This window comes from Stegodyphus dumicola, chromosome 7 (assembly GCF_044657685.1).
Source record: "Stegodyphus dumicola isolate Sdum_Otavi_A_Nest chromosome 7, ASM4465768v1".
Taxonomy (NCBI): Eukaryota; Metazoa; Arthropoda; class Arachnida; order Araneae; family Eresidae; genus Stegodyphus; species Stegodyphus dumicola.
The window spans coordinates 43,605,304-43,630,906 of record NC_140774.1 but is presented as its reverse complement, the minus strand read 5'-3'; the positions used below and the strand labels follow the sequence as shown (position 1 = coordinate 43,630,906).

The window sequence follows — 25,603 nt, the reverse complement described above, 5'->3', positions numbered from 1 at the left end:
AATTTTATAATGAAATCTATTACATTTTAAAATTATGAATCAAAATTAAAGACCATTCTTTACTTCAAGATGCTCAAACTGTATAATGAAACCTATTGCATTTTAAAAATATGAACCAAAATTAAATACCATCCTTTACTATTTTTGAATTTTTTTTTTAAATTTATTTAAAGTGCATATACCAATCATATTAAAATTCATAATACATGATACATTATTCATATTTCCATGTTCCAGATATTTATTACTGAAATTTGAATTTATTTAATTGGATATTCTAAATTTTATGAGACACTTCCTTATTATTATAGTCTTCATTTTTTAAAGAACTCAGATGGTGCCAGAATTATCGCCAAATTCAAGTTTACTTTTTCTTCAATGGCTCAACAACCATGAGTGGGCCCTGGCCTTCTCCAGGCATCTCTACTTTTGGCTACTGTATTCCAGCTTTTAACCTTTAAAACATTACGATACTTTTCGACATAATCAATTCATTTTAGCGAGGATCTGCCCTTAGGTCTGTTTCCCATGGGCTTTTTTTTTTTTTTTTTTTTTTTTTGAAAGAAATATTTTGCAGCAACGATCTTCATTCAATCTAGCCAGGTGGCCAGCCCATTTAAGTCTCTGTATTTGTCAGTGAACGTAATTTGATGAATTTTACAATATCAGGTTGTTTGTAAATTTTATACAGTTCTAAATAAGATCTTCTTCTCTGTGATCCATTCACTTGGAACCCATCATGAATGCAACATAAGATCTTTCACTCAAATGTCCCAGAGCTTCTTCATTACGTAAAGTCAATGCAGAAGTTAAGACAGATCTTGTAAGACTTTTGTAAAAGAGCAATTTAATTCTGAATTTAAGAATGCTGGATTTAAATAACTCTTCACGGCATAAAAACATGTTTACTTCTCACATACATTTTATATTTCCCCATGTTTCTGCAGTTGCTTTCAATGTGGTATCAAAAGCATTTTCTCGTACTAAGGACTTTAGCCACATGAACTCCACATGATAAGACTCATGATGATGGTGAATTGTGCCTCAGTGGTGTGTTTTATTCTGTCACTTAGCAGAGCGTCGGTCTTTCAATATTTTGTGTATGAGAAACTGTTGTCTGATCAATTACAATAAATTTTATAGTTCTCAATAAAATAGCTCTAACCTGTTTTCTCAGTTCTGCTGATTCATATGCTTTTCAATAATATAAATAAATTCTTGGGCTCTCTTTTACAAAGCTGAATTTTTTTGCCATTAGTGTGATTGCCTCTCTGTATACAGCCTGACGAAGACAGAATGCACCAATTTCTCTGTATTTGACCTTAGTGTTCGCATATAGTTAACATTTACATAAAACAAACATTATGGAACATGGTTTATTCAGAGCTCTTCTCATCATGTGCACACTATGGTAAATTTGATAATGGTTTGTGTTCATGATTTACCTATAATCTTGGCACAGTTTACAAAATAAAGGCATTATAAATAAGGAAGTACTTTTTACATTTAGCTAGTTTTATTTTGTAATTTTCTCACATTTTTACACTGAGAAAATCACGAGTAGAGAAAGAAAGCTCCTATTAATAAAAGTACTTTTAAATACTATGAAAATAAAATAAAAAATTATTGCATGGATAAACCTGATAAAGTATCCTAAACTGATATAGAACAAAAACTAGTACTGAAATGTATTATTCTTGCTTTGAAGAGGTGTCATCTGGGAAGCAATATTCTGACAGTATACTAATAAAAGCATCTTCCCTGAGAAAAAACGCTTCGCAAACTTTTCCTCAAACTGACTTTTTAAAAAATCAAGTACAATCATTTTAAATTTATTGATCAGTCATGATATCCAACAAGTGATTAAAAAATATGAAGCTTTAACTATACTCTTTGTTATTACAACATTACTTTTTATTTCATGTTAGCGTTTCGAGAGGCACATGCAATGAGAGAAATGAAATGAAAAAAAAAAAAAAAAGGGCGAATTTACTGTCACACTTCCTACTACGTACATAAATGGAATAAAATAAATACGGTATATTGAGACAAATTTACCCTCAAAACATTAAAGTTTTCAATATTTGGTTCACAAAACTTGCATTTTATTATAGCAGACATAGCTAACAAAATTTAAAATGCTGCTAGCTCTTCATTGGAATGTAAACATCAATTGTTTCATTTTTCCGGTAGCGACACCACATTTTATATATTTAACAAAAATATCAGGAACTATGTGGCATATAAAAACACATTTCATTCCTAAACTTTTGGAATTTAAACATTAAATCGCGCGACTCATCACACATTGTAAACAAGCAGCCATGCTTCCTTATACCCTGAGTTGAGCTGGTTAACCTCTGCTATTTAACCAATAAATTTTTCTCTAATTGCTAAAAGTTAGAGAAATGCTCAAAATTCGGAAGTAGTTTCGAAATCTATTTTTACACTCATCGCAATCGTAATTTGCATTACATTTTTATCACATTGTATCGTTTTAATACATTCTTCACTAAAGTTGTTTATTTTTAGAAATTTTGTGAATGCAATGATTTTGTGGCGTGAAAATGTACTACGGTAAAGTGCAGTGTAAAATTGGCTTTACGTGAATGACTGTTACCTGAAGATGCTACTTTATGATATTATGCTTTGGTGAGTAATTTGTAGAAAACATTTAAAGTAATAAACGTGTGTAAAAGATTAATATCACTTGCATGTTGATAAGTGAATATGTCATCAACCGGTTTGTCATCTTCAGATTTTTTTGTTGAGTAAATATTCCTTAGATTACGTTCTTGCTCATACTTAAATGTTATTTAGGTAACATATTTTGTACATTGTTTATACGAATACTTTAGCGTATTGTACAGTTACTTATTAAAATGGGTGCTACTTTGGCTCGCAATCAGAAGTTTCAAGAACAATAAACATTTGAGCAAAAAATATAATTTATAAAGTTAATTGTAAATTAAGGTGACAAATAACATTATTTTATTTATTTTTAATAAAAGTTTAAATTTTCACTGCATTTTTGGAGCTGTTTCTGTTGTTAATTTTGTGAATTGTTTGGAAATTTCTAACGTATCTTCAAGTTAGCATTATATTTTACATTGTTATGATGAATAAGGTATCTTATGGTTTTTAACTTTCTAATTTGAAATGGAAAAATTAATAGTACCATTGATAAGCACTAAAAATTATTTCCGGGGATTATAAATTATTGATATCACTTCATAACAATATAATTTATTGTAGGGAGCCGTTTGAATTTCTGAATACGTTTAACATTTAATTAATTATAATTAACTAGGTAAAGTAATTAGGAAAGCAAAAAAAAAAAAAAAAAACTTTTGTATTAAACATAAATTATACAAGACTTTTCAGGAAGAGCTAATGGAGCAACTTAGTTAAGTCCTAGAGGGTTGAGACTTCACCTGTGGGGGTTGTTCTTGGTATCCTCAAAGGCTTTATCTAGGGCAAAAATTTTATTAAAATTGTTTTGATACAGGCTTACCCACCCACTTAATGCCATATCTACCTGGGCAGCCGCAAGAGTGCAGGTATATGGTTAGTGTGGTGGAAAACTGCTCATGTCTTAAAAAATTATAGCATTAACACTTCTAACATAAATATAGCACATTTATATGTAATCAACTTCCCATAGTACAAAGTCTCTTTTTTGTAATCCTACCTGTGCATACATATACTTAAAAATTTAAGGCTCTTCGGAATCACTTCTGATCACAGGCCTAGGGTGGTCAGACACCTCAATACATATGTTACTGCTCTTATGCTATATTTAGATAGCATTGATAAACTTGATAGGATAGAGTCAATACAAATTTTTTCTAGTTGCTAACTCGTGGAACAGTTTTTGTTCTCTTCATTTCTCTTATTAAAAGATGTTTCATCAAGTTGGGAGGGAGAGAACTTGAAGATATCTCAGATCCTTTAATTTGTTTAATGTGTCTTTGGTATTTTTCAAGTTATCTGCAAAACAAGATAGGCTATGATTTGTACAAATATTGTAAAAATCTTATGCATTCGTGCGGTTTTAATTATTTTCCTATGTTTTATATTAATTTCAATTGCGAACTATCTCAATTACTACAAGTGTAGGAATTTCTTCTGTTACAAACATGGAGGTAGGAAGTAAGATGGAGTCGTCCTAAACAAGTTTCTCCTGTACCCTGCTCTGAAGCACCGGCGATACCTACGTGGTGACCAAAACATTGGGTCATTTACCATTGAGTTCTATGGGATTTGACGCGTTCGGATGTAAATATTTTGTAATTACGTCATAAATATACATATAAATGTATATATTTTCTTTTTCTACAACACTTCAGAGTCCTAAGTATATGAAAACAACATATTTTTAAGCATTTCATTCTGAACGGAATTAAATGCTATACTTTTCACAGGACAGTTTTCTCAAATTGGTTTAATTTGAATGAAATATTTTCACCAGTTTTCGTTAATTACATTAGAAAAAAAAATTTAAGTAATTCGATTTTATTCGGTTAAGGTACAAAAATTAAGATCAAAGTTTATTGTATTATTAATATTAAAATTATGCATTATTTCTTTTCTATTTATAGAGCTTCTTTCTAAAATACTTTCTTAAATATGACATGATTTTTTGGCTTCTGAGGCATCTTTTAAATCGAAAAATGTAAGTCAATTTATAATTAATGCTCTATTCGGTCAGTTTAAATTAGAGAATTATTAGGAATTAGCAAAATACTTTAAATAAGTATTTCGCTAATTCCTAATAATTAAATACGTATTAAATAGTACTTGACTTTCTCTGAACATTTCTGAAAGAAAATAAAATAAGTTGTTTTTTTTTTTTTTTTTTTTTTTTTTTTTTTTTTAAGTATTATTTAAAACTTGGGTACTATTCGGTTTCAAGGACCGTAAAAAATTGCAGCGAAAATGTACGCGTAAAAGCGCCAAATCTAGCAAACGTGCCCATTTTACAGCTCGCCAAATCTAGCGTACGCGCTGATTTCAGATTGCGTAAGTTTATAAAGTTCCATATTTCTTCAGACGCGATTGAAATACTAGTTTAATTTTTAAATCCTTTTTTGATATCCTATGGATTTAACAATTTGGGAATTGACCATGACAAAAAGTCGGCAATAGAATTTTGGGTAAAGTGCAGAATTACCCACTGCTTGACGCGTTTTTAAGAATTGCACATACTCGGTATCCATGTGCACATCGAGCTATTTTCACTTAAAAAGTAAAAGAAAATTGGCAAAAAATTCAATTGTTTTTACCCTTGTAAAAAGCGGCAAACAAATAAGTGAGCGATTCTGCACTTTACCGAGAATATTTTCAAAGAAAAGGCGTCGTTCATTATAGAAAATTACGTTTGAACAACCAACGAGATGAAATTATGCTTTAGCAATAAGTCAGTAGCGAAATAGCGATGCAGGCATCCATTCAGTTATGTTTAGCAATTTTTATATAAGTTATAGTAATGATCTGAAATAGTTATTTACTCTTTTGCTTCCATTCAGTCATGTTTAGCATTTTTCATATAAATGATAATAATAAAAAAGTATTATACGAAATTAACCTTTCATCTGAATTAAAACATCAATCTTAGATAATTATTTACTATTATACCTCCTTTCTTGCCGCAAGTATTAGGGTTGCCGCACTTATTTTTGGCAGCATTGGCATCAACAATAGTTTGGCGATTTTTTACGGCCCTCGAAACCGAATAGTACCAAAACTTGTAACTGAGTTATTATAAAATGTAAGGGAATAATTCTTTTAATTATACTTATCAGATTTTTTTTTTTTTACCCTTCATTTCAACAATACATATTCCAAAACTCTTTATTACGTTCTTAGGTGCGTATCTCATAGCATTTGCTTTTCAATACTTTTTAACAGGTTGCTTTCCAATACGAACAATTCTTGCTTAAATAGTTTTATAACGTATTTGTCAACATGATTTCAATTTATGTTTACAATTCAATATTAAGGTTATTATATATTAAGATAACATTTATAATCATTATAAATTAGATACATTTAATAATTAGATTTCTTCACAGCACTTTCACAGTTGTTTATAAGTAAATAAATTCTTCATTTCAAATACATTTGTAAATAATTTAATGAATATTTAAGTATTTTGTCAAAGGCAGATACATGCTTTTTGCAAGCACATGCATAAATACCCATACATATTTCCTATTTTTCATTTCCGGCATGTGCAAATCTTTAATTTCTGTGCATTCACCATATTTTTTGTGTAAAGTAATTTACACTAATTTAGCATACACCTGAAAGTTTTACATAAAAAATATATTTGAATATAATTTGAATGAAAATTTTAAGTATTATTTTTAATACCCACTCAAAGGTCAGTTTTTCTTCAAAATTCCTCCACGATGGCATCTCTCTCTTTAGGCAGATAGCCCTTGCATGCGTTACTCTATTTAATAAAGACTTAATCTGACCTATGTGCCTAATGACAAATATTTTAACATACATAATTTTATATTTATAAAACGTGTAAGCCCAAAGTAATTATTTTTCAGATATATAAAATTAAAACGATGGGTTTAAAATGAGCAGCAGTAAAGCCTTTCCTCTAAAAAATTTTAAAAGGTACGTTACAATAATATATGTATGTGAAAAAAATTTGTTTTATTTAAAACATTTTGACGTTTGGAAAATAAAATAAAAGTAGTGAATACTCTATCAAGGGTATCGAAAGACGTATACAATTTTAAATGTACCGTAAGGTATTTTTCATTCTTTAAGCATAACATTTTTCTTAAAATGTATATTTTTGTAGTGCAATAGCTTAGAATTTTATAAAACAAATTTATAATCAAAATCGCTGTTGTTAGTTATCGAAAAATAACCAAGATGTGATTTTTGTGTAAATGTCACTAAACTATACAAATTGCTATTATCCATCACACTATGAATGTTTCTTTCATGCGAAAGTGTCCCTTTTTCGATTTCTATGGAACTGTCGTGTGTTGAAATACTATCAGAATCTTGTCAAGCGAGCTTCTGAATGTAAACAAAGAACACCCCATCTGGTGACCCAAGCTTCAAAGCAGTGCTTCACTTTTAGCGCGGGTTGGCCCCTCCTCCCTTTCCTACCTCCATGATTACAAATGCTACTGGAATTTATCAATTTATGTTCTGTATGGGATAATTCTTGATCAGTTGGGTAATTCTTAGTAAATGCTGTTTTACATATTTATTCTTGATATTTCCATTAAAATCTGGGTCTCAAACTCATTGGCAACTTTAGAGAGCACTCGCAAACTTGTTAGTGACTATCTTTTTGCCAAACTAATGCCCAAAAAGTAAGAATCATTTTCAAAATGGCTCTGCACTAACAATTCTATATAAGAGCAATCAGTGTAAAATCCTAGTATATGGTATGGCCTTGCCAAGATTTTGAAAATTGCTGCCGGTACCAAAATGACCCTTCTACTGCTTATGATAATGTTGCCAAATCTAGTATGTACCGTATACTAGAATTAAACCCTAATCTGTCAGTAAAATTAAAAAAGCAAGAAACATCAATTAATAAAACATTCTCCTTTTCAAAAAATCCTTTTTTGCACTGTTGTTCACCTCGTGGGTAAAAATATATTTCAGGGTGCCCCTTGGCAAAAATTGGCAATTGGCCAGCAAAGCACAATTTCAAGATGGTCACTACACAAAACCAAAATAACAAGTTAAAGAATTGCACAAATTCGGTGTCCATGTACACATCTATCTATTTTCACTTTAAAAAAATCAGAGTTGCATGTTCTTGGCATTGCACACTGCCTTGACTTTGTCCATGTACACATTGATCTATTTTCACATGAAAGAAAATTGGGAGAATGATGCTGTCATGTAAGGCTAAAGCAAAGTTATCGCAAAAAATGAGCAAAATTTGTCTCCAATCGAAGCTCAATAAACTGCATTTTAAATCAAACAATGAAATAACATAAAAAAGAAAATATATGCTGTGTCAATATGTATATGAGATAGCATATATTTCCTTTTGTATTCCCTTTTGTCGTACGTATACACACTACAAAAGGGAAATATCGACTTGTTCAGAAATTTGTCTTCAGTCTGTGGCACACAAAATTCCTTAACAGCATCCAAAAACTTTCTAAAATGATCTGAACTACAATATGCATACTGCCATCACCACATAAATGCACAAAAATAAGAGTCAGAAATATCCTCTGTATTTATTGCTGGACTGTCGGTGACATTTCTTCCGAGAATCCCTTATAATTACACTCCGCATACCTTTGATAGTGTTGATATGAGCTCCGTTTTCCGGATCCTTAAATATCACTGCATGATTTAGTGAGAAGTGAATGAAGTCATTATCAAAAAGACAGTCGTATGACTTTCAGCAGTTAGATATGATCATTGTTCCAGGTAAAGTATTCTGTTGAATTGCATCCAACAAAGATTCTTTTCTTCTGTCCTCAGCTATTTAAGAAAAAACACCTTCCACTTTCTCTTTCTGTAGCTTGCAGTGTTTATCTCAGTACAGCTGAGTCTGGCATATAATTACTTTTTCCCATATCACTTTTATTGTCAGCACCAGTTTCTGCAGCTATTTTGATGCTTTCTATGATATCGTACTTGATTGCTTTCTATGATATTGTACTTGGAGTTTTCACATGCTGCTTCAGTATTATGATCAATTGTAATATACAGTCAAAAGTCGTAAAGTCGTTAATCCGGACTCGTCGGGGCTTCGGCGATTCCGGATTATAGATCATCAGTTTAAATCTCGTAAGATGGCATGCAGAAATTCTAAAATTAAAAATATGAAACCGTAATTTATGAAATAAAGAACAATTATGATCTAAAGGGTATCAAAAGTTGCAAAAAGAAAAAGCTTAATATTTATTTGTTTACTTTATTAAACATTTTTTTCAATGTAAGTTGCTTAAGTTTTGCTTCGTTTCATGTGATAATACTTTCTCTTTAATTCTATTAAACAGACATAATTTCTTGTTCAGGTACAAAGTTCCGCTGTTCAAGTCCTATAATTGCTGTGTCGAGAACACCGACTAATTTGTCAATCGAAATTTTTTCGTTTTCAATAACCTCTGTCACTTTCTTCGCTATCGAAAGCGAATTATAATGACGAGGAACTTGTTTTAAATCATATCAAAGACGGAGCATATAGAGATGAAATACTACATTTGGTATGGAATTATAAGCCAAATAAAATAAAAACATCTGCGCTGAAGATAAGGATAGTGCTGACAGATCAACTTCCAATTCATTACGCGCCCGCTGCGGCGATCCCCCCGCCCAGCAGCGTGAAATTGATAAACAGATTTCGGATTTCAAAACATACTTTCGCTTTAGATCCTTTACATATTAACAAATGTATATCGGAAATTCTATTTGATATAATCGAAAGTTTAAGCTTACTTTTATAAAATTGCTCTTACAGTCTGCAAAAAATAATAAGCCGGATCCAATTCGAAAATTAAGGAACAACGCAATCTGCAACATTAATTCAAATAGATAATTTTAGCTTAGCTTATTCCGTCCGTTATACATTAAACGCGCATTCGTAAACGTATTTTGCGCACACGCAAATTCGCAGCCGTAAAGGTCTTACGCGCATGCGTCAACGCGCCGCATGCGCAGAAAGTTTGTAGCTTTGAGGTCCGGATTATAGATCATTCTGGATTATGGGTGTCCGAATTAACGACTTTTGACTGTATAACTAATTAAAATTACTGTTTTATAGTTACAAATTTAATAGAAGTCACTATTTTGTATTTTTGAGCTCGGTATCTTATTTTAAAGCTAATAAATGTTTTAAGAAATACATTTTTTAGTAATTTTAATTAGAATATTTTTGGTTTTGATATCTTTAATTGTGTTTTTTATATCTTGTGATATTTCAGTATTAAAAAACAAAATTTTAATTTTTAAATCTAGAATAAATACATTTTATTATGAAGAAACATACAAAATGTCGAAGCATTTTGTGTATTATATTTTTAGTTTTAAGAATTTAATAGTTTAAAACGGAAAGAACTCCATTAAAAGCTGAAATAGATAATTAGATAATTTTAGCTTATACGTCCATTATACATATAGCACGCGAAAACCTACTCTGCACTTGCGCACGCTCATATGCGCAGTCATAAAAGGTCTTACGCGCACGCGTAAATGCCTATGCGCATGTGTCAACACGGCGCATGCGCAGAAAGTTTTTAGTTTTGAGGTCCGGATTATAGATCATTCCGAATTATGGGTGTCCGAATTAACGACTTTTGACTGTATTCTAAAAAGGAATCTTTACTGGTATGCAAAATATTAGAAACAACGGCTAATCTTTGGAATATGGTAACAGGTAGTTTGGCGACATGTTGGAGCAATTACTTACATATGCTTAACATCTTGCTTTACTACTAATCTGAATTTAATTATACAGTCAAAAGTCGTTAATCCGGACTCGTCGGGACTTCGGTGATTCCGGATTATCGTTTTTCCGGATTATAGATCATCAGTTTAAATCTGGTAAGATGGCATGCAGAAATTATAAAATTAAAAATATGAAACCATAATTTATGAAATAAAGAACAATTATGGGTTGTTCTTTACAATATGGTAACTGGTAGTTTGGCGACATTTTGGAGGCGATAAAGGTTACTACCTAGGATTTTGGGAATAATGTGAGAAGTACTCAGTTCCGATTACGCATTATTTTGTGTGAGGGAAATGAGAGATCATGAGATATGTCATGTGACATTAATGGACGAATTACAGTTCTTTAATCGGAAAAGGGGTTTAAATTTGGAAAAATATCTGCAGTACTATAGTATTTTGTAATAAGCTTCATTGTGTGTTGTGTGAAAGAGTGTTGATTAATTTTTGGATCGCATGGCGCTATCTAAAGTGAATTCTAAATTTTTAATGCGTTTATCTGATAATTCAAAAGAATTGGTTGAATGGTGTATGAGTGTAGGATTAATTGCGGATAAGTATGAATGAAATGAGATTGTGTGAAAGGAAGGATATTACAGATACGTTTGAATGGCGGTGCAAGAAATCTGGTGAAAATGGACATTTTGTGATCCGCTATGCACTCAAGATTTTGTAGAAGATTAAGTAAGTTAGTATTTTTTATCATTTGAGGATATTATTTTTATGCATTGTTCTAAATGTAAGGAGTAAATAAATTAATATGGTATTATTGGAAAATTGTTATTAGCAATGATTTAAAGTAATTAAGATTGTAAGCTAATTTTTATTAATTTAATGTATGTGCTTATTTATATTTTAAGTAGTGTTTTTTAATTTAATGATTGTGATTTTGTGAGTTATATGTTTGTAGTATTTTGGAATACATTTGAGTAGAAGTAAATGTGCATGGAAAGAATTTAAATATTTGACACTAAGTATTTGGAACCATTTTTAATGTTTGTGTTATAAATTGGCAGGTGAGGTTTGTAATAGATAATTTAGAGGGAAAAGTTTTTGGATATTTTATTTATTTTATACGTGCAAATGTTCATCCTTGGAAAGGGTATATAATTTTTCGCGATCAGGTAATTTCATATATGTCCTTTTTACTGAATTTAAAGATTCACAAAATTTTCATACATTTTCGTGAAATTTTTCTAATTTATGAGAAAAAAGCAGTGTACATGGATATAGTGAAGAGTGTGCGCAATGCCATTTTTGTGCAATTCTGGGATGTTTTTTTAAGTAAAAATAAGTCGACGTGTACATGGTTTAATTATATTTTAATTAAATGATAGAGTTTTTGTGAATTATATGTTTGTAGCAGTTTGGTATACGTTTGAGTGGAAGTAAACGTGCATGGAAATAATTTAAATATTTGACACTAAGTATTTGCAACCATTTTTAATGTTTGCGTTATAAATTCGTTGGTGACGTTTATAATAGATAATTTAGAGGTAAAAGTTTTTGGATATTTTATTTATTTTATACGTGGAAATGTTCATCCTTGGAAAGGGTATATATTTTTTCGCGATCAGGTAATTTCATATATGTGCTTTTTACCGAGTTTAAAGATTCACAAAATTTTCCTGCATTTTCGTGCAAGTTTTTGTAATTTATGAGAAAGTAGCAGTGTACATGGATAAAGTCGAGTGTGCGCAATGCCATTTTTGTGCAATTCTGGGATTTTTTTTTAAGTAAAAATAAGTCGATGTGTACATGGTTACTGTGTATGTGCGAATCTGGAAAACGCGGCAAGGAGTTTGCGATTTTGCACTTTTTCCCAATTTTGCAGTTAATATTTGTCATGATTAAGCAATTTTGTTCCATAAAATTTCTAGCATAAGTGTAATTCGGCTAGCAGATTGTTGGAAAAAGTGTTGAGTAAATAAAAAGAAAAGAAACATGTCTTTACTTCGTGAAGACAAAATGGCGGCCAAAAAAAAAAAAAAAAAAAAATAGAGGGTTGCTGTAGCAGAGTTGGTCACCAAATTTTCGCCAAAAAATCGCCAAGTTACCATAATCCAAAGATTAACCGAAACAGCTTGCAATTCCTTTGTGATTTCTTCTAAATAAAAACCATGTTTTCTAAAGCAATTTCGGTACTTATGTAATTAGTGCAACCACCTTGGAATAGTTTGGCAAATTTTATGGAGAGAAAAATCAATGACTTTTTATTTTTTAAAATTATGTATTACGTACATATTTTACATTTCAGCTATATTTCTGTTCCAAAAAAAAATGATAAAGTTTTTATAAGCGGGTCGTGTTTATTTTTGGCATTGGCAGTCGCTTTGAGAAGAGATTCGAAGCATTGTTCCTTTGGCGTTTTTGTGGCAAATTACTATATTTCTGCAGAAATTTTACCTAATTTTCTTCTGATACAAACAAATTCCACAAGTGCATATTTGAAAAATCAAGTTTTAAGATTGAAAATAATTGTGGTTTGATAATAAAAATCATTGGAATTTAAAATACAACCATAAAAAAATGCACCCCAGATGGATGTTGTTGGTTGTTAACCCGCGAGCACGCGCGCCAAAATTACGAACATGAGAAGGCGTGCTGGGTATGTCATACCAGAAAGCAATTAACACGTTTTAAATTACATTAATAATATAAACAGGAGTATAAATGTGGATTAACATAAAAAACAATGAACTTTAGAATATTTTAAAGAATATAATAAATGAAGTAATTAACATACAATTATTTTGCAGATCTCTGGCAGACTGAACACATATGCTCTATACAAATGCTGATATTACATTTCTCGCACAGAAACCGTGTCTTTCTGTACCTGTTTTTAGGGCACTCAGCGTATCTTCTGTAAACGTTTTTCATCTTTTTAGATGGTGTTTCCATGTTGCATTTTCCTAAAATTATTTTTTCTTTTAGTTTCAAAGAGACATGTTTTGCTGCCGCCGTTGATTTGAGTAATCTTCCACTTTTGAATAACCAGTTTTTCCTAGAATTTTAAAGATAATGCTTTTAGAACTAGTCCTAACATTTGTTCGGAATTTGTTTTTCTTCCATACCAAGCCATTTTTACCAACATAATTTTCATCATTTCATTGATTTTCTAATTCGCTATCTAATTCAGTGTTTGTATCACTGTTTGTTGATGAATTATAATTGCTATTGTGTTCTTCATCTATTAATTCTTCCTCCTCTTCTCTAAACATTTCATCATTCGTTGAAATGGTTTCTAGCATATTTCTCAACCTTTTCCATTTCTTTATCATAACTTAGATGCCGTGCCATCCTGACTAACTGAGAAAGTGAGGGTGAAAATCTGAGAGACGCGAGAAGGCGCACAAGTGTCACATACCCAAATGGTACAATTCCTAGAAAAGTATTTGAAGAATCACTCCATGGATATCTCAGCTTCATGAATGTGATTTTGAATTCAGCTACAAAAGGTTTCGTACATTTCCGAGAAAGGGGTTTTGAGATAAAAGACAAAGAATATGCCTCCCGGGTATCAGATATCTGGCGCATGCGCTCGCGGGTTAAAACTGAAACACTGTCATGTACATGATTGCCTGAAGAATTACTATGTGTTTGATTGCCAGAGTTTAGTGCATTCTGAAACTTTGTTGACTTCTAATAAGTGGTTGAGATTATATGAATACAGTACTAAAAGTACCATAATTTATAATTCCGTGTTGGAAGACTGCTTAACCATGCATTGAATACAGTATGTATAGCCTCTATCAAACATACCAACTTAGTAATCACCTTCAAAGTGTTTACATTTTTCACAAGATTCAACTAAAAACACTATTTTAATACTTTTTTTGGAATGATATCAGAGGAGTGGGCCACATAGGTATTCAATAGTAAAGCTTTTTTTTTTTTTTTTTTTTTTCTCATTTTTCTGTTCTCTGCCCCATTTCAAAAGGATGTCAGTAAAAAAACTGCTTATCCACAAGTTCCTGTTATTATATAAAGTTAAATTCTTGACTCCTCTTAATCTTTTGAGGGGTGGTATGTAAACTAATTTAAATTGTGGCAAAATTTTGCATGAATTGTAACTTATGGATCCTAAAAACACAAAATTGAGACTTGAAAAAAAAAATCTAGAGCGAAATCCTGAATTTTGAGAGCCAGTATATATTTTATAGTAGTGCTTCTCTAAGACTTTTTTTTCCATGTAGTTAATTGTTAATTTTTGTTTTTTAAATTAATTTTGCATACTTTTGATGTGCATCTGTAGAGATGGGTGCTTGAATATAGTTATGTAAATATGAAGACAAGAACTTATGTAAAATATGGGTAAAAAGCTTTTGAAATAGAATTAAATTCAATATTATTATTTTATGGAAAAATTTAGCAAATATTAGTACTGCATAAATTAATTATTATTATTAAAACTAGCACTGCAACCATATCATGCTGTAACTGATCTAGTACAGTCAAAAGTAGTCAATCCGGAATGATCTATAATCCGGACCTCAAAACTAAAATCTTTCTGCGCATGCGCAGCGTTGACGCATGCGCATAGGCGTTTTACGCGTGCGCGCAAGACATTTACGACTGCACATATGCGTTTGCGCAAGCGCAGAATACATTTTCGCGTGCGCGTTTAATGTATAACGGACGGTATAAGCTCTAATTATCTATTTCAGTTAATGTTGATGATTGCGTTGTTCCTTAATCTTCGAATTGGATCCGGCTTATTATTTTTTGCAGACTGTAAGAGCAATTTTATAAAAGTAAGCTTGAACTTTCGATTATGTCAAAGAGAATTTCCGATGCTGGAGCTCCCAAAGGATCTAGAAAACGAAAGTATGTTTCGATGTCCATCAAACAAAAAATGGATAAAGCCATATCCTTTGTTTATCTAACCATTCCGAAATCTGTTTATCAATTTCACCCTGCTCTGCGCGGGGGGGGGGGGGACGTCGCGGCGCGTAATGAACTGGAAGTTGATCTGTTAGCACTATCGTTATCTTCAGGGCAGATGTTTTTATTTTATTCGGTTTATAATTCCTTACCAAATGTAGTATTTAATCTTGATGTACTACGTCTTTGATATGATTTAAATCAAATTCCTCGTCATTATAAATATCACGAATACAAATCAAATAGTTTTCTGGTTGCAATTTTCTAATTTCGGCTATGCGGAAGGTATGCTTTACGCACGCGCGCGTGAAAGAAATGTTTAATAAAGTAAACAAATAAATATTAAGCTTCTTTTCTTTTTGTAAATTTTGATACCCTTTAGATCATAATTGCTCATTTTTTTTATAAATTACGGTTTCATATTTTTAATTTTATAATTTCTGCATGCCATCTTACCAGATTTAAACCGATGATCTATAATCCGGAAAAATCGATAATCCGGAATCGCCGAAGTCCCAACGTGTCCGGATTAAAGACTTTTGACTGTATAATGTTACAAGGAGATGTAACTCAGCTATTTAAAAAAAGAAAAATCAAAAATCAAACACTACAGCTGAAAAAGTGTGTTGCATTTTTAAGTTATTATATTTTATGCTTTAGATCAGTGTTACTCAACCACCGGTTTGCTAGAACTATTTGCCGGTCCGCGAAATACCCCGTTATCTGTCCAAAACCCAAAGTGTCATCAGAAAACAACCAATATTACAACAGCACCTAAATTACCATAACAATAGTGTACTAGTTTAGAAAATAATGTGATCGATGATGAAAAATATAACAAATTGGCAACTATGTACCTAATTGCCTTTCATAATTTGCCGCGCCATACACTTAGTACACCAGTTAGTGTGCCCCTGTCTGCCTTGAGTATCACTCATTAATTAAATGCTGAAATCTATCGTAGTGTTTAAGGCATCTTAGATTAGGTTTCGCTTTTTATAATTATATTAATTAAAAATATATATATATATCATTCATGTTGGAATTTTCTTGTAGTTAAATTTTGCTCGAAATATTTTACTGGTCGTTGGAGTAAGTCCAGTTGAGAAACACTGCTCTAGGTAATACTAAAAAAAAAAGCATACTTCATGGTATGATACCAAGACACACGCTTTCTATTATTGAAGCCCGTAATGTCACCTTTTTTTATTTTTTGTAAATATAAGTTGTAATATATCATTTCGTTCAGGAAGAAATGGCGTTATATGATTTTATTATTTGATGTGCCTCAAAGCTCTTATTTCGATTTTCAGCCCTTTTGTTCTCCTAGGGGTCCCTTTTCAACTTTTGGATAAATTTTAGTTTGTATCTAAAACTGGCCTTAGAAGTATTTTCCCATCTTTCACCAACTGTGAAAATTTATTTCGAAAACCACCCGTTTGTATCCTAACCCAGGTGGAAAATTTCTCTTGTGTTCCGTAGTCTCTGATCTGAGATTAATAAAGACAATAAAGAATAAAAGCATGCTTTCAAATCAGCAGTTTTCACCATTCTACTAAGAGAAGGACCTAAAGTGCATTTCTATTTCCTGTATTTTTAAGTGAGCTTAACTTTGCGTGTTCACCACACAAAGATCACCACACAAAGGGAAGAAGGCATAATCCTCGAATAACAAATTAGTTGTCAATCACCTCTTTTCATTTTCGCTGCATTCTACGATTTTTGAACAAACCCTCTTGAAAAGCAAATCTTCCACCAGTCTCAACTTGCAGCCTATGCAGCTGTCACCTGGAAAATCACTTTATTGTGATGTTCGGGATTCAAGATTTCGACCTTATGTTCCCTCCGAGTTTCGCCATGCCATTTTTAGTCAGTTACATCACCTGTCACATCCTGGCATCAAGGCTTCGAGGAAACTGATACAGCAACGTTTCGTATGGCCTAGCATGTAAAAGGACATAGCTAACTGGACACGTTCATGCTTGAGTGCCAAAGATCTAAAATTGTCAGACACACCACCAGCCAACTTAAAAAAAAAAAATTTAATTTGCCCTCATCTCGCTTCAATCACGTTAATGGATATTCCTATATTCTTACTTGCATTGATCAATTTACTCTCTGGCCCGAAGCCGTTCCTTTGGTAGATATTTCAGCTGATACGGTGGCAAAGGCATTTTACACTGTTTGGATTTCTCGATTTGGAGTTCCGGAGGAGATTTCTACTGTCCAGAGACGTCAGTTTGAGTCTCAACTCTTCACGTCACTAACTAAATATTTGGGCACTTACAAAGTGAGAACCAGCCCCTACCGTCCAAGTTCCAATGGAATTGTCGAGAGATTTCATCGCTCCTTAAAACAATCAATTCGATGCCACACTGCATTACAGTGGACTGATGTGTTACCTATTGTACTTCTAGGTCTTCGATCAGCGTTAAAAGAGGATCTAAGTGTCTCTTCTGTGGAACTGGTATATGGTACTAATCTCCGTTTGCCTGGGGATTTCGTACATTCAGTCAATCCATCTACCTGCAACATAGATCCTGTTATATTCTTGCATCAGCTTAGAAACTGTATGTCAAAAATTGCGACCAGTTCCTGCCAGCGCTCATTGCAAACAAATTGTATTCGTGCATAAAGAACTTAGAAACTCAACTCGTGGTTTTCCCAGATGTTATGCTTTAAAGCCTTCTCTCGCACCACAGTATTCAGGGCCCCATCAAGTCCTGGCTCGAAACAAAAAAACATTAAAAATTTTGGTCAATGAAAAAGAAGTCATCATTAGTATCGACGGTCTTAAAACGGCATTTATCAGGACAACAAAGCCACTGGAGCGAATGCGTCTTCACCATCGCAAATTCCATATCAAGATCCACATCTATCTCCAACGGAGTTCGGTGCAAGCTGTTCTAAGCCTTCGACAGAAACCACGACTTCCAACTCATCAGATGCAACGATAAGAACACGCACGGGTTGTCGAGTTCGCATCAACCCAAAGTATTTGTAAGGTATCTTTAGCACTGGAGGGGGAGTACTGTGGTGACTTGCCTACTACAACTCAACGCTGCCAGTCTGGTAACCCATAGCAACAAAAAGACAAAAATAATATTTATTCTATTGTTATGATTATTAATGATCTGTTTCAATTATTGTACTACCTTAATAAAAATTGTATTACTACAATAGTAAACATATAGCAGTAAATGTATAGTAGCATTTTTTAGCTAATGATTAATAAATGAATAATTTTGAATGGGCTGAAAATTTAAATACGTTCTAAACAGCAGAAACAAAATAAATGCTGAACAATAGATGTGTTAATTACAGATATTTTTGATACTATATAGCTACAAAATATTCCAATAATTTTGAATTGCGTTTATCGTATAGCTTGTGTATTTTAATTTTTTAGGTTTTATGTGTAAGAAACATTTCTTAATTTGAATGGATGGTGTGCTACGTCCTCGTTCTTCTTGTCTCTATGTTAGAGCATTCAAGTTGTGTGAGCGTAAAAAGGTTGCACGTCAGGAAAGAGTAGCTGTTGATGGTGATCTAGTAAGGTATTATTAAACGTATTTTTTATATATTTTAGTAAGTTTTTTGTTAAACCTGTGATATAAAATTGTACAACATTCTGTATCTGCATAATGATATGCAGTCCTGTTCTAGAAATAATTTCTGTTAGGCAGATTGATAAGGAGTTTAGAACATTATCTTAGTTTGAAAACATGAGAATTATAAATTTTTAATAACTCTAACAAATACTGAATATTTTTTAAGGAGTAATGTTAGTAAATTTCTTTATTCATTTGTCTTATAACTTTGAATAATTCCCTGCCTCCTCTTAAAAAATCTGAAAATTCTGTTTTTTGAAAGAGTTGGTGTTGATTTATGAGGAATGTTTTCTTGAGGGGGGAGGGGCTAGATGTAAATAGTCATATTTTAAAAAAATCAGAACATATAAATAGGTGTTTTGCAATTGCTTAGGACATGACTGTCTATTCATTTTCGTTACTAACCATCCATGTATACTACCTGATTTAATAAAATATTGCCTAGCATTGTCCAATCTGTTATTCACATTTTCTTAAGGCACTTATTTCATTCAATAGCACATTAGGCAGATAGCTGCATGTAAAATGTGAAGGAGTTTCAGGACATTCTCATATAATACTTGACTGAGTCTAAAAAGCAGCTTCTAGCATCAGTGGCTGTAGATGGTAGCCTAGTTATGAAAGCAGACTTCTTCGAAAATTTGCAGCTAGTTTCATTGCTGTTGAGACACCTATGCATTTGCATTGATTTTTTACTATTTCTTTACCTGAACCAAGGACTTATTCCTTTTTAAATTAACTGTTTCTGAAAATGTTATTTCAAGTTTTTTCCTACTGAAATCATGATTTAAAATACAGCTCAGCAAGAGAAATACAAAGCATTGACTCTTGAAATGAAATAAAGTTCATTGGCAGATATAAATCAATAACTAGTTGAATGTGGAGTAAAATAATAAAATTTTGTATATCTTCCCCAAAATCTACTTCTTTCTGAAGTTCTGATATAGTTTTCTACCTAAGTTTTCTAACAAAAGAAGCATATGGGTTCATTAACTTATTAGGATTTAGAGCAAGTTCTATTGTTATAGATTAAGGACGGAATAAATAAGTATATTACTTTCTTATAAATAAGGATATTACTTTGGAAAGTAAAACAAATTTTATCATGCTTTATTAGCTACTTATATTCGCTTTGGATGAAATATGGAAGCATGGATTACGTGTTTCAAGCTTTGGCAGAATATTGTGTATAAAACTGTGTAGTGAAAATGCTTAGTAGGCCTCAGCATTGGCACTGAATTCAGTAAATAGCTGTCTACATAAATTCTGATTATTCAGCAAAGGGTATATATAATTCAGATGAGTAGGGCCTAATCCCCCTTTAAATAAATTTCTCCTGAATAAGATTCTGATATTTAGAAGTCAGAATTGTAGCAAAGAAAGAATAACTGTTAATCATAGCTTAAATTCGATAGAAGTGAAAACTTAAATTGCTACTTATTTTGAAGGTCTGAAATTCACAATGCTTTAAATGCATAAGAACATCGTGCGTTAAATTGAGTAAAGCTTGAATGACACTGTTTTTATAACATATCGGATGCTGAGGTCTAGATGATGTGAAAAATCTGCTGGTTAAAGGAACTGGATGAACTTTTTCTCTCTAATGCAGGAAATACTTTTACTGTTAGTAAAGCATAAAATCTTAGTAAACTACCAAAACTATTTACTTGCCATGTTAAGTATGTGCTACCTAATATCACTGCTGAGCTATAGTCAAAGGATAAAGGCACAATTCAAAATCTGAAATCATGTTACTGTTAGAAATTCTTGGAATAGGTTTTATTTTTAATAGATTATAATGAAATTCGGTTATTGACAATCATGAGATGCTGTGAAAGTTTCAGAAACCAGTTATTTTTAACATGCCAAATTCATAATCTTTGCATGGATTATATGAATATAGGAAGCAAAACATTTAGTGAGAAGGCTAAATTTCTTAATTTTTGTAAAAAATATACTCTGATAACATAACTTTCCTAAATAATGTTCCAGTTGACAGTTAAATGATAAATTTCTAAAATTGTTTGTGAATATATTCACAAACAATAAAAGGGAAAGAAAGGGATCTTGGAGAATACGGTCTGTGCTTCTAAAGCTTGTTTAATGCAGATTTATGTATTTGCATACATTTATTCTCATACTGTCTTCATCAGACAAGAATTAAGTGCCCACTGCAAACTGAAAAATTGGCTAAAATGTCTAAATCTAATAGAGATTAAAACAAGTGACTACTAATTAGTTCTTATAGTGACCTTTTTATATATAAAACAGCTATTCACAAATGTTTTTTACATAAAAAATTATTAATTTCCTTTTTTTTTTTTTTTTTTTTTTTTCATTTCAATTACTTTTTAAAGTTTTTGTTTTTCCATTTAATTCCATTTTTCATGTTTTAAAGTTGACTTTGTCAAATACTTTCATTAAATACTTTCATTTCATTATTTAAACAGGTAATAAGTGAAACTTCTTTGTACTTTAAAAATTGTGTCAAAAAATAGCTTTAGAGAATGCAAGTAGTCATATGTTGCATATTTTTTCTACCATATTATACAGAGGATGTTTACACATTATTAGAATGATTTCAATAAAGAATTAAAAAAAAAAAAAAAAAAAAAACCACACAAATGCTTTTGAAGAAAAATTTCTGTCACTAGTTATTATTTGAAGTGAGAAATATCCTTTGCTACTTTTAAATTTATTTTTATTTCAAAATGTTACATGTAAGCAAGTTGTGTATGGAAGAATATGTTTTTATGCTTTCTGAAGAGAAATGTTCCATGATCCAAAAATATTGTGAAATGCATGGTATTAAAACGTCTAAGTGAAAACTAAGCAACATTATTAACTGGAAAGGGAAAAACCTTCAAACATTATTTCTACATGGAAAAGAGACTCCAAACAAATACTTAAAAAAGGTGCATGCTATTTCTAATATTTCTAAAGTTAAATCACCGGTAACAAGAAACAATCTGCTGATTGGAGAAATCAATTGTAAAGTCTTTAAATACATATGTAGCAATAGTAAATAAAATATTGAACCAGGATTTACAACTTAAAAAAGCTAAAAAAATTATGTCCAACTATTCCATACACAAAGTGCATGTTTGCAAGCTCCCGGTTCGACATATTACAAATCCTCACTTTCTACTAGCACTTCTCCTGTACAGCAACCCGTGGTGGTGTACAGTTATGTTTCTGCGATGGGTTCCTATGCAATTCTTAATCCTTATGATGTGCCTTACCTCCCCTAGAAGTTTGTCGCAACATTTATGGGACACCCTGTATATGTATGAATGGACACATCCACATACAAATGGAAATAATTAAGTAAATATCATTTCTGTGTTTCATAAAATTATAATAATTGATTAGTATGATTTAATGGAAGTGTATGCTGTTTGGTTCTTTGCAGTTATAGGTTTAAATATTTTGCATAATTGAAATGTATTTAAAATAATATTTGATAATAAGAATTATATGTATTTGTATTTAAAATTCTATTTGTTTTACAGCTATGTTCCTGATGAATTTGGACATGTGGGTATGTACATTGGCGCTGAGCCATTGAAACCAGATAGTAATTATTTTGAAATTGAAATCATAGACAGTGGTGATACAGGTAGTATATACATTGGACTTGTTTCATCAAAACATCCTTTAGATCAGTACCCTGGCTGGGTACCTGATTCCATAGGCTTTCATACTGGGGATGGAATGTAAGTTATGTTTTTTTTCACTCAACTTCATGTTCTTATTGATATTTTTAAATATAAGAAAGAATTCCATTTATTTAACGACTTGATTTTGTATGCCAGTTCACTTGCCAAATGCATTTTTGAAAATCATTGACTTAAGTTGACCCCTTCATGACAGCATGTTGCTGAACTAAAAACCCTCCGCAGACAGGTGTGTTGTATGTGCATCAGTCCCAGTGTCATTAGCAGCCGGGTGATCCACTGGTGCATCGGCGCTTGCATTTATCTTCCAGATGGGCATGAAATATATGCACTTTCGAACATATATGTTTTTTTAGAATTTTTTTTAAATCACTAGATGACACTCTATGTCCACTACAGTTAGCTTATTTGAACATATACATTGTTGACCTACCTTATGTGTGTGAAGTACTTTCTGATTCTGGTGATTCGTTTAGATGTACAAGCAGATTATGTAAAGTAAACAAAATCCAGCTGATGCACAGTTGGCTTCACAATATATTAACATTGAAGTTATCAATGCTTTTTTTTTTTTTTTTTTTATGGGAAGACTGGGAGTGGAGCTGTAGTTTTAGCAACTCGGGTTCCTATTCAGTTTGCATCTTCTTTAGATAGCAGGTGTAAGTTTCCCCCCCCCAAACCGGGTAAGAGAGTTAAACTAATATTGCAATGTCTTGGAGGAAGAAGTTTTTAATGGAAGAAGAGTATTCTCAAATTAGCCCATGAGTGACTATTTTGACACCAAAAACTGTAGATTTAAGTGAGAATAGAGATTTTTGGTACCAAATTTTCTCTTGAGACTTCCTGCAGAATAGTAGCTATTAAATCATCAGTAACAAGATAACACAAACTCAATTTGTTTAGTTATTGATGCCTTATGAATTTTTGAGAATTGCAGAAGTAAATTGAATTCAAAGTTATGAGAATAAAATTGATTTTTTTTTAAATAATGATCTAATGAATATAATATTTAAAGAAACTATTAATATAATTTCTGTGAACAAAAAATGAGTGAAAATCCATTTTCATCCAAAATCAACTTATTCCTGTAGATGTCCCTAAAATGAGGGGATTCCTAGGTTTAATTATTCTACTGGGATGGAATTAAAAAGTTCAACCTGAAAATGTGTTTCATAACTAATGAAATGATAATGACTAGATTATCACACTCTGTCTCCTTTCTGAACCATTTATGCTATAATATTTAATCATATATTTTATTATTTTTTATGTATGTTTAGATAGAAATTGAAGTAAGTTTTTTAAATCTCATCAAGATCTGGATTCTAAATTTTACTTTGTCACTGATGCCAGCCTGCAAATCATTATTTATTATTTTTTGCTTTCATTACTGCAAGACACACTGCAGTTTGAGAAGTGACTCACACAGCGATGTCTTAACAATTTTTTTAAAAATATTTGTAATTGAATGCCAAAGTGCAATGTAGCACTTTGTGTTGACATTTCACTTTCCAGTGATTACAGACATCAGCTAACTTCGCTGCGAAGTGTTTAGTGTGTTGATAAGAATGTTTAATGTTTTCCATAAGCAAAGAATAGATTTTGAAAATGATAGTCATGGGCCAAAAGATCATATTTAGTGCTGTTTAAATTAAGAATAATTGGTATGCTATTCAGATAAGCCTAAGATTAGTGTCAGAGAGTTGGTGCAGCTGCAAGGAGAGGCAAAAATATTAGAATATAGAGAAGTACCGAGTAACAAAATTAAGTGATGAGAAAATTTTAAGAATCTATCGAAGGCTGAGTAAATCTTGAGTATACGTATGAATTTATTTATTCAGGACTGAGATAAGGCTTAAGCATAGGTGGGAAATAGACATAATTATAATAAATAACTAATATAGTAATTTAAGCTTAACTTCATTAGTATATGACAGAAACAAGACAAAATTTAGCAGAACAACATACCTTTAGTCACCAATCTCAGTACATTGTCAATTTGTCATAGTGTATAGCAGATGCGAGCTAAGCTTTATGATGATAGCTGCAGATTCGAAGGTGTTCAGGTATCACAAACAAATAGCAAAATGTTTCAGTTAATGAAATTTTTAAAGAAATATGGGAAAATGGTAATAAACGAAGATGATATAACAGAAGTTTTGGCTAATCTTTGAAATATGGTAACAGGTAGTTTGGCGACATTTTGGTAAGGCGATAAAGGTTACTAGCTAGGACTTTAGCAGTGTACATGGATAAAGTCAAGAGTGTGCGCAATGGCATTTTTGTGCAATTCTGGGATTTTTTTTTAAGTGAAAATAGGTCGACGTGTACATGGATGATACCGTGTATGTGCAATTCTTAAAAATACGGCAAGCAGTGGGCTATTCTGCCCTTTCTCCCAATTTCACACCTAATCTTTGTCATGATTAAGCACTTTTGTTCCATAAAAGTTCTAGCATAAGCATAATTCGACTAACAGATTGTTGGAAAAAAAAAAATACCTTTACGTCGTGCGAACAAAATGGCGTCCAAACAAAAACTAGCAGGTTGCTGTAGCAGGGTTGGTCGCCAAATTTTTGCCAAAAAATCGCCAAGTTACCATAATCCAAAGATTAACCAAAGCGCGATAACAGTGTCCCTATCTTCACTCATCTAACAGATGGCGAAATCTGTAATATGGTTCTAAATCCAGAAAATATTGCTACCGATAATGAAGAAAGTGATGGAGAAGTTTGTTGAAAATGAAAAAATTTCAGCTGTCAGTTTAGTGGGAATTCTCAATGCGACATTGACAAGACTTCAGCAGTGTAAAACTTTGTAACTAAATAAGAAATTATTTCTATCTGTAGAATTAAAGAGAAAGGTATTAGCACAAAAAAGAAAGAAGATTAAAAAATTTACATTGTAGGAATTTTTTTTTTTTTTTTTTTTTTTTTTGTTCTCCTTTAAGGTCATAAATGTTTCATTTTT

At 31.7% G+C, this 25,603-nt stretch overlaps 2 protein-coding genes across 2 annotated transcripts in view; one reads left to right on the top strand and one right to left on the bottom strand.

The window, feature by feature from the left end:
* Positions 1–2,388, bottom strand: part of LOC118190927 (uncharacterized) — a 54,977-nt gene extending 52,589 nt beyond the window's left edge. The window contains exon 1 of the mRNA XM_035361753.2: positions 2,059–2,388. Within this exon, the coding sequence (XP_035217644.1) occupies positions 2,059–2,121 (63 nt within the window). The 5' untranslated portion in view covers positions 2,122–2,388. The remainder of the gene's footprint in view (positions 1–2,058) is intronic.
* A 75-nt stretch (positions 2,389–2,463) lies between these two features.
* Positions 2,464–25,603, top strand: part of LOC118191020 (SPRY domain-containing protein 3-like) — a 72,975-nt gene continuing 49,835 nt past the window's right edge. Inside the window, exons 1-3 of the mRNA XM_035361841.2 lie at positions 2,464–2,652; positions 18,755–18,902; positions 22,469–22,672. Of these exons, the coding sequence (XP_035217732.1) occupies positions 18,787–18,902; positions 22,469–22,672 (320 nt within the window). The 5' untranslated portion in view covers positions 2,464–2,652; positions 18,755–18,786. The remainder of the gene's footprint in view (positions 2,653–18,754; positions 18,903–22,468; positions 22,673–25,603) is intronic.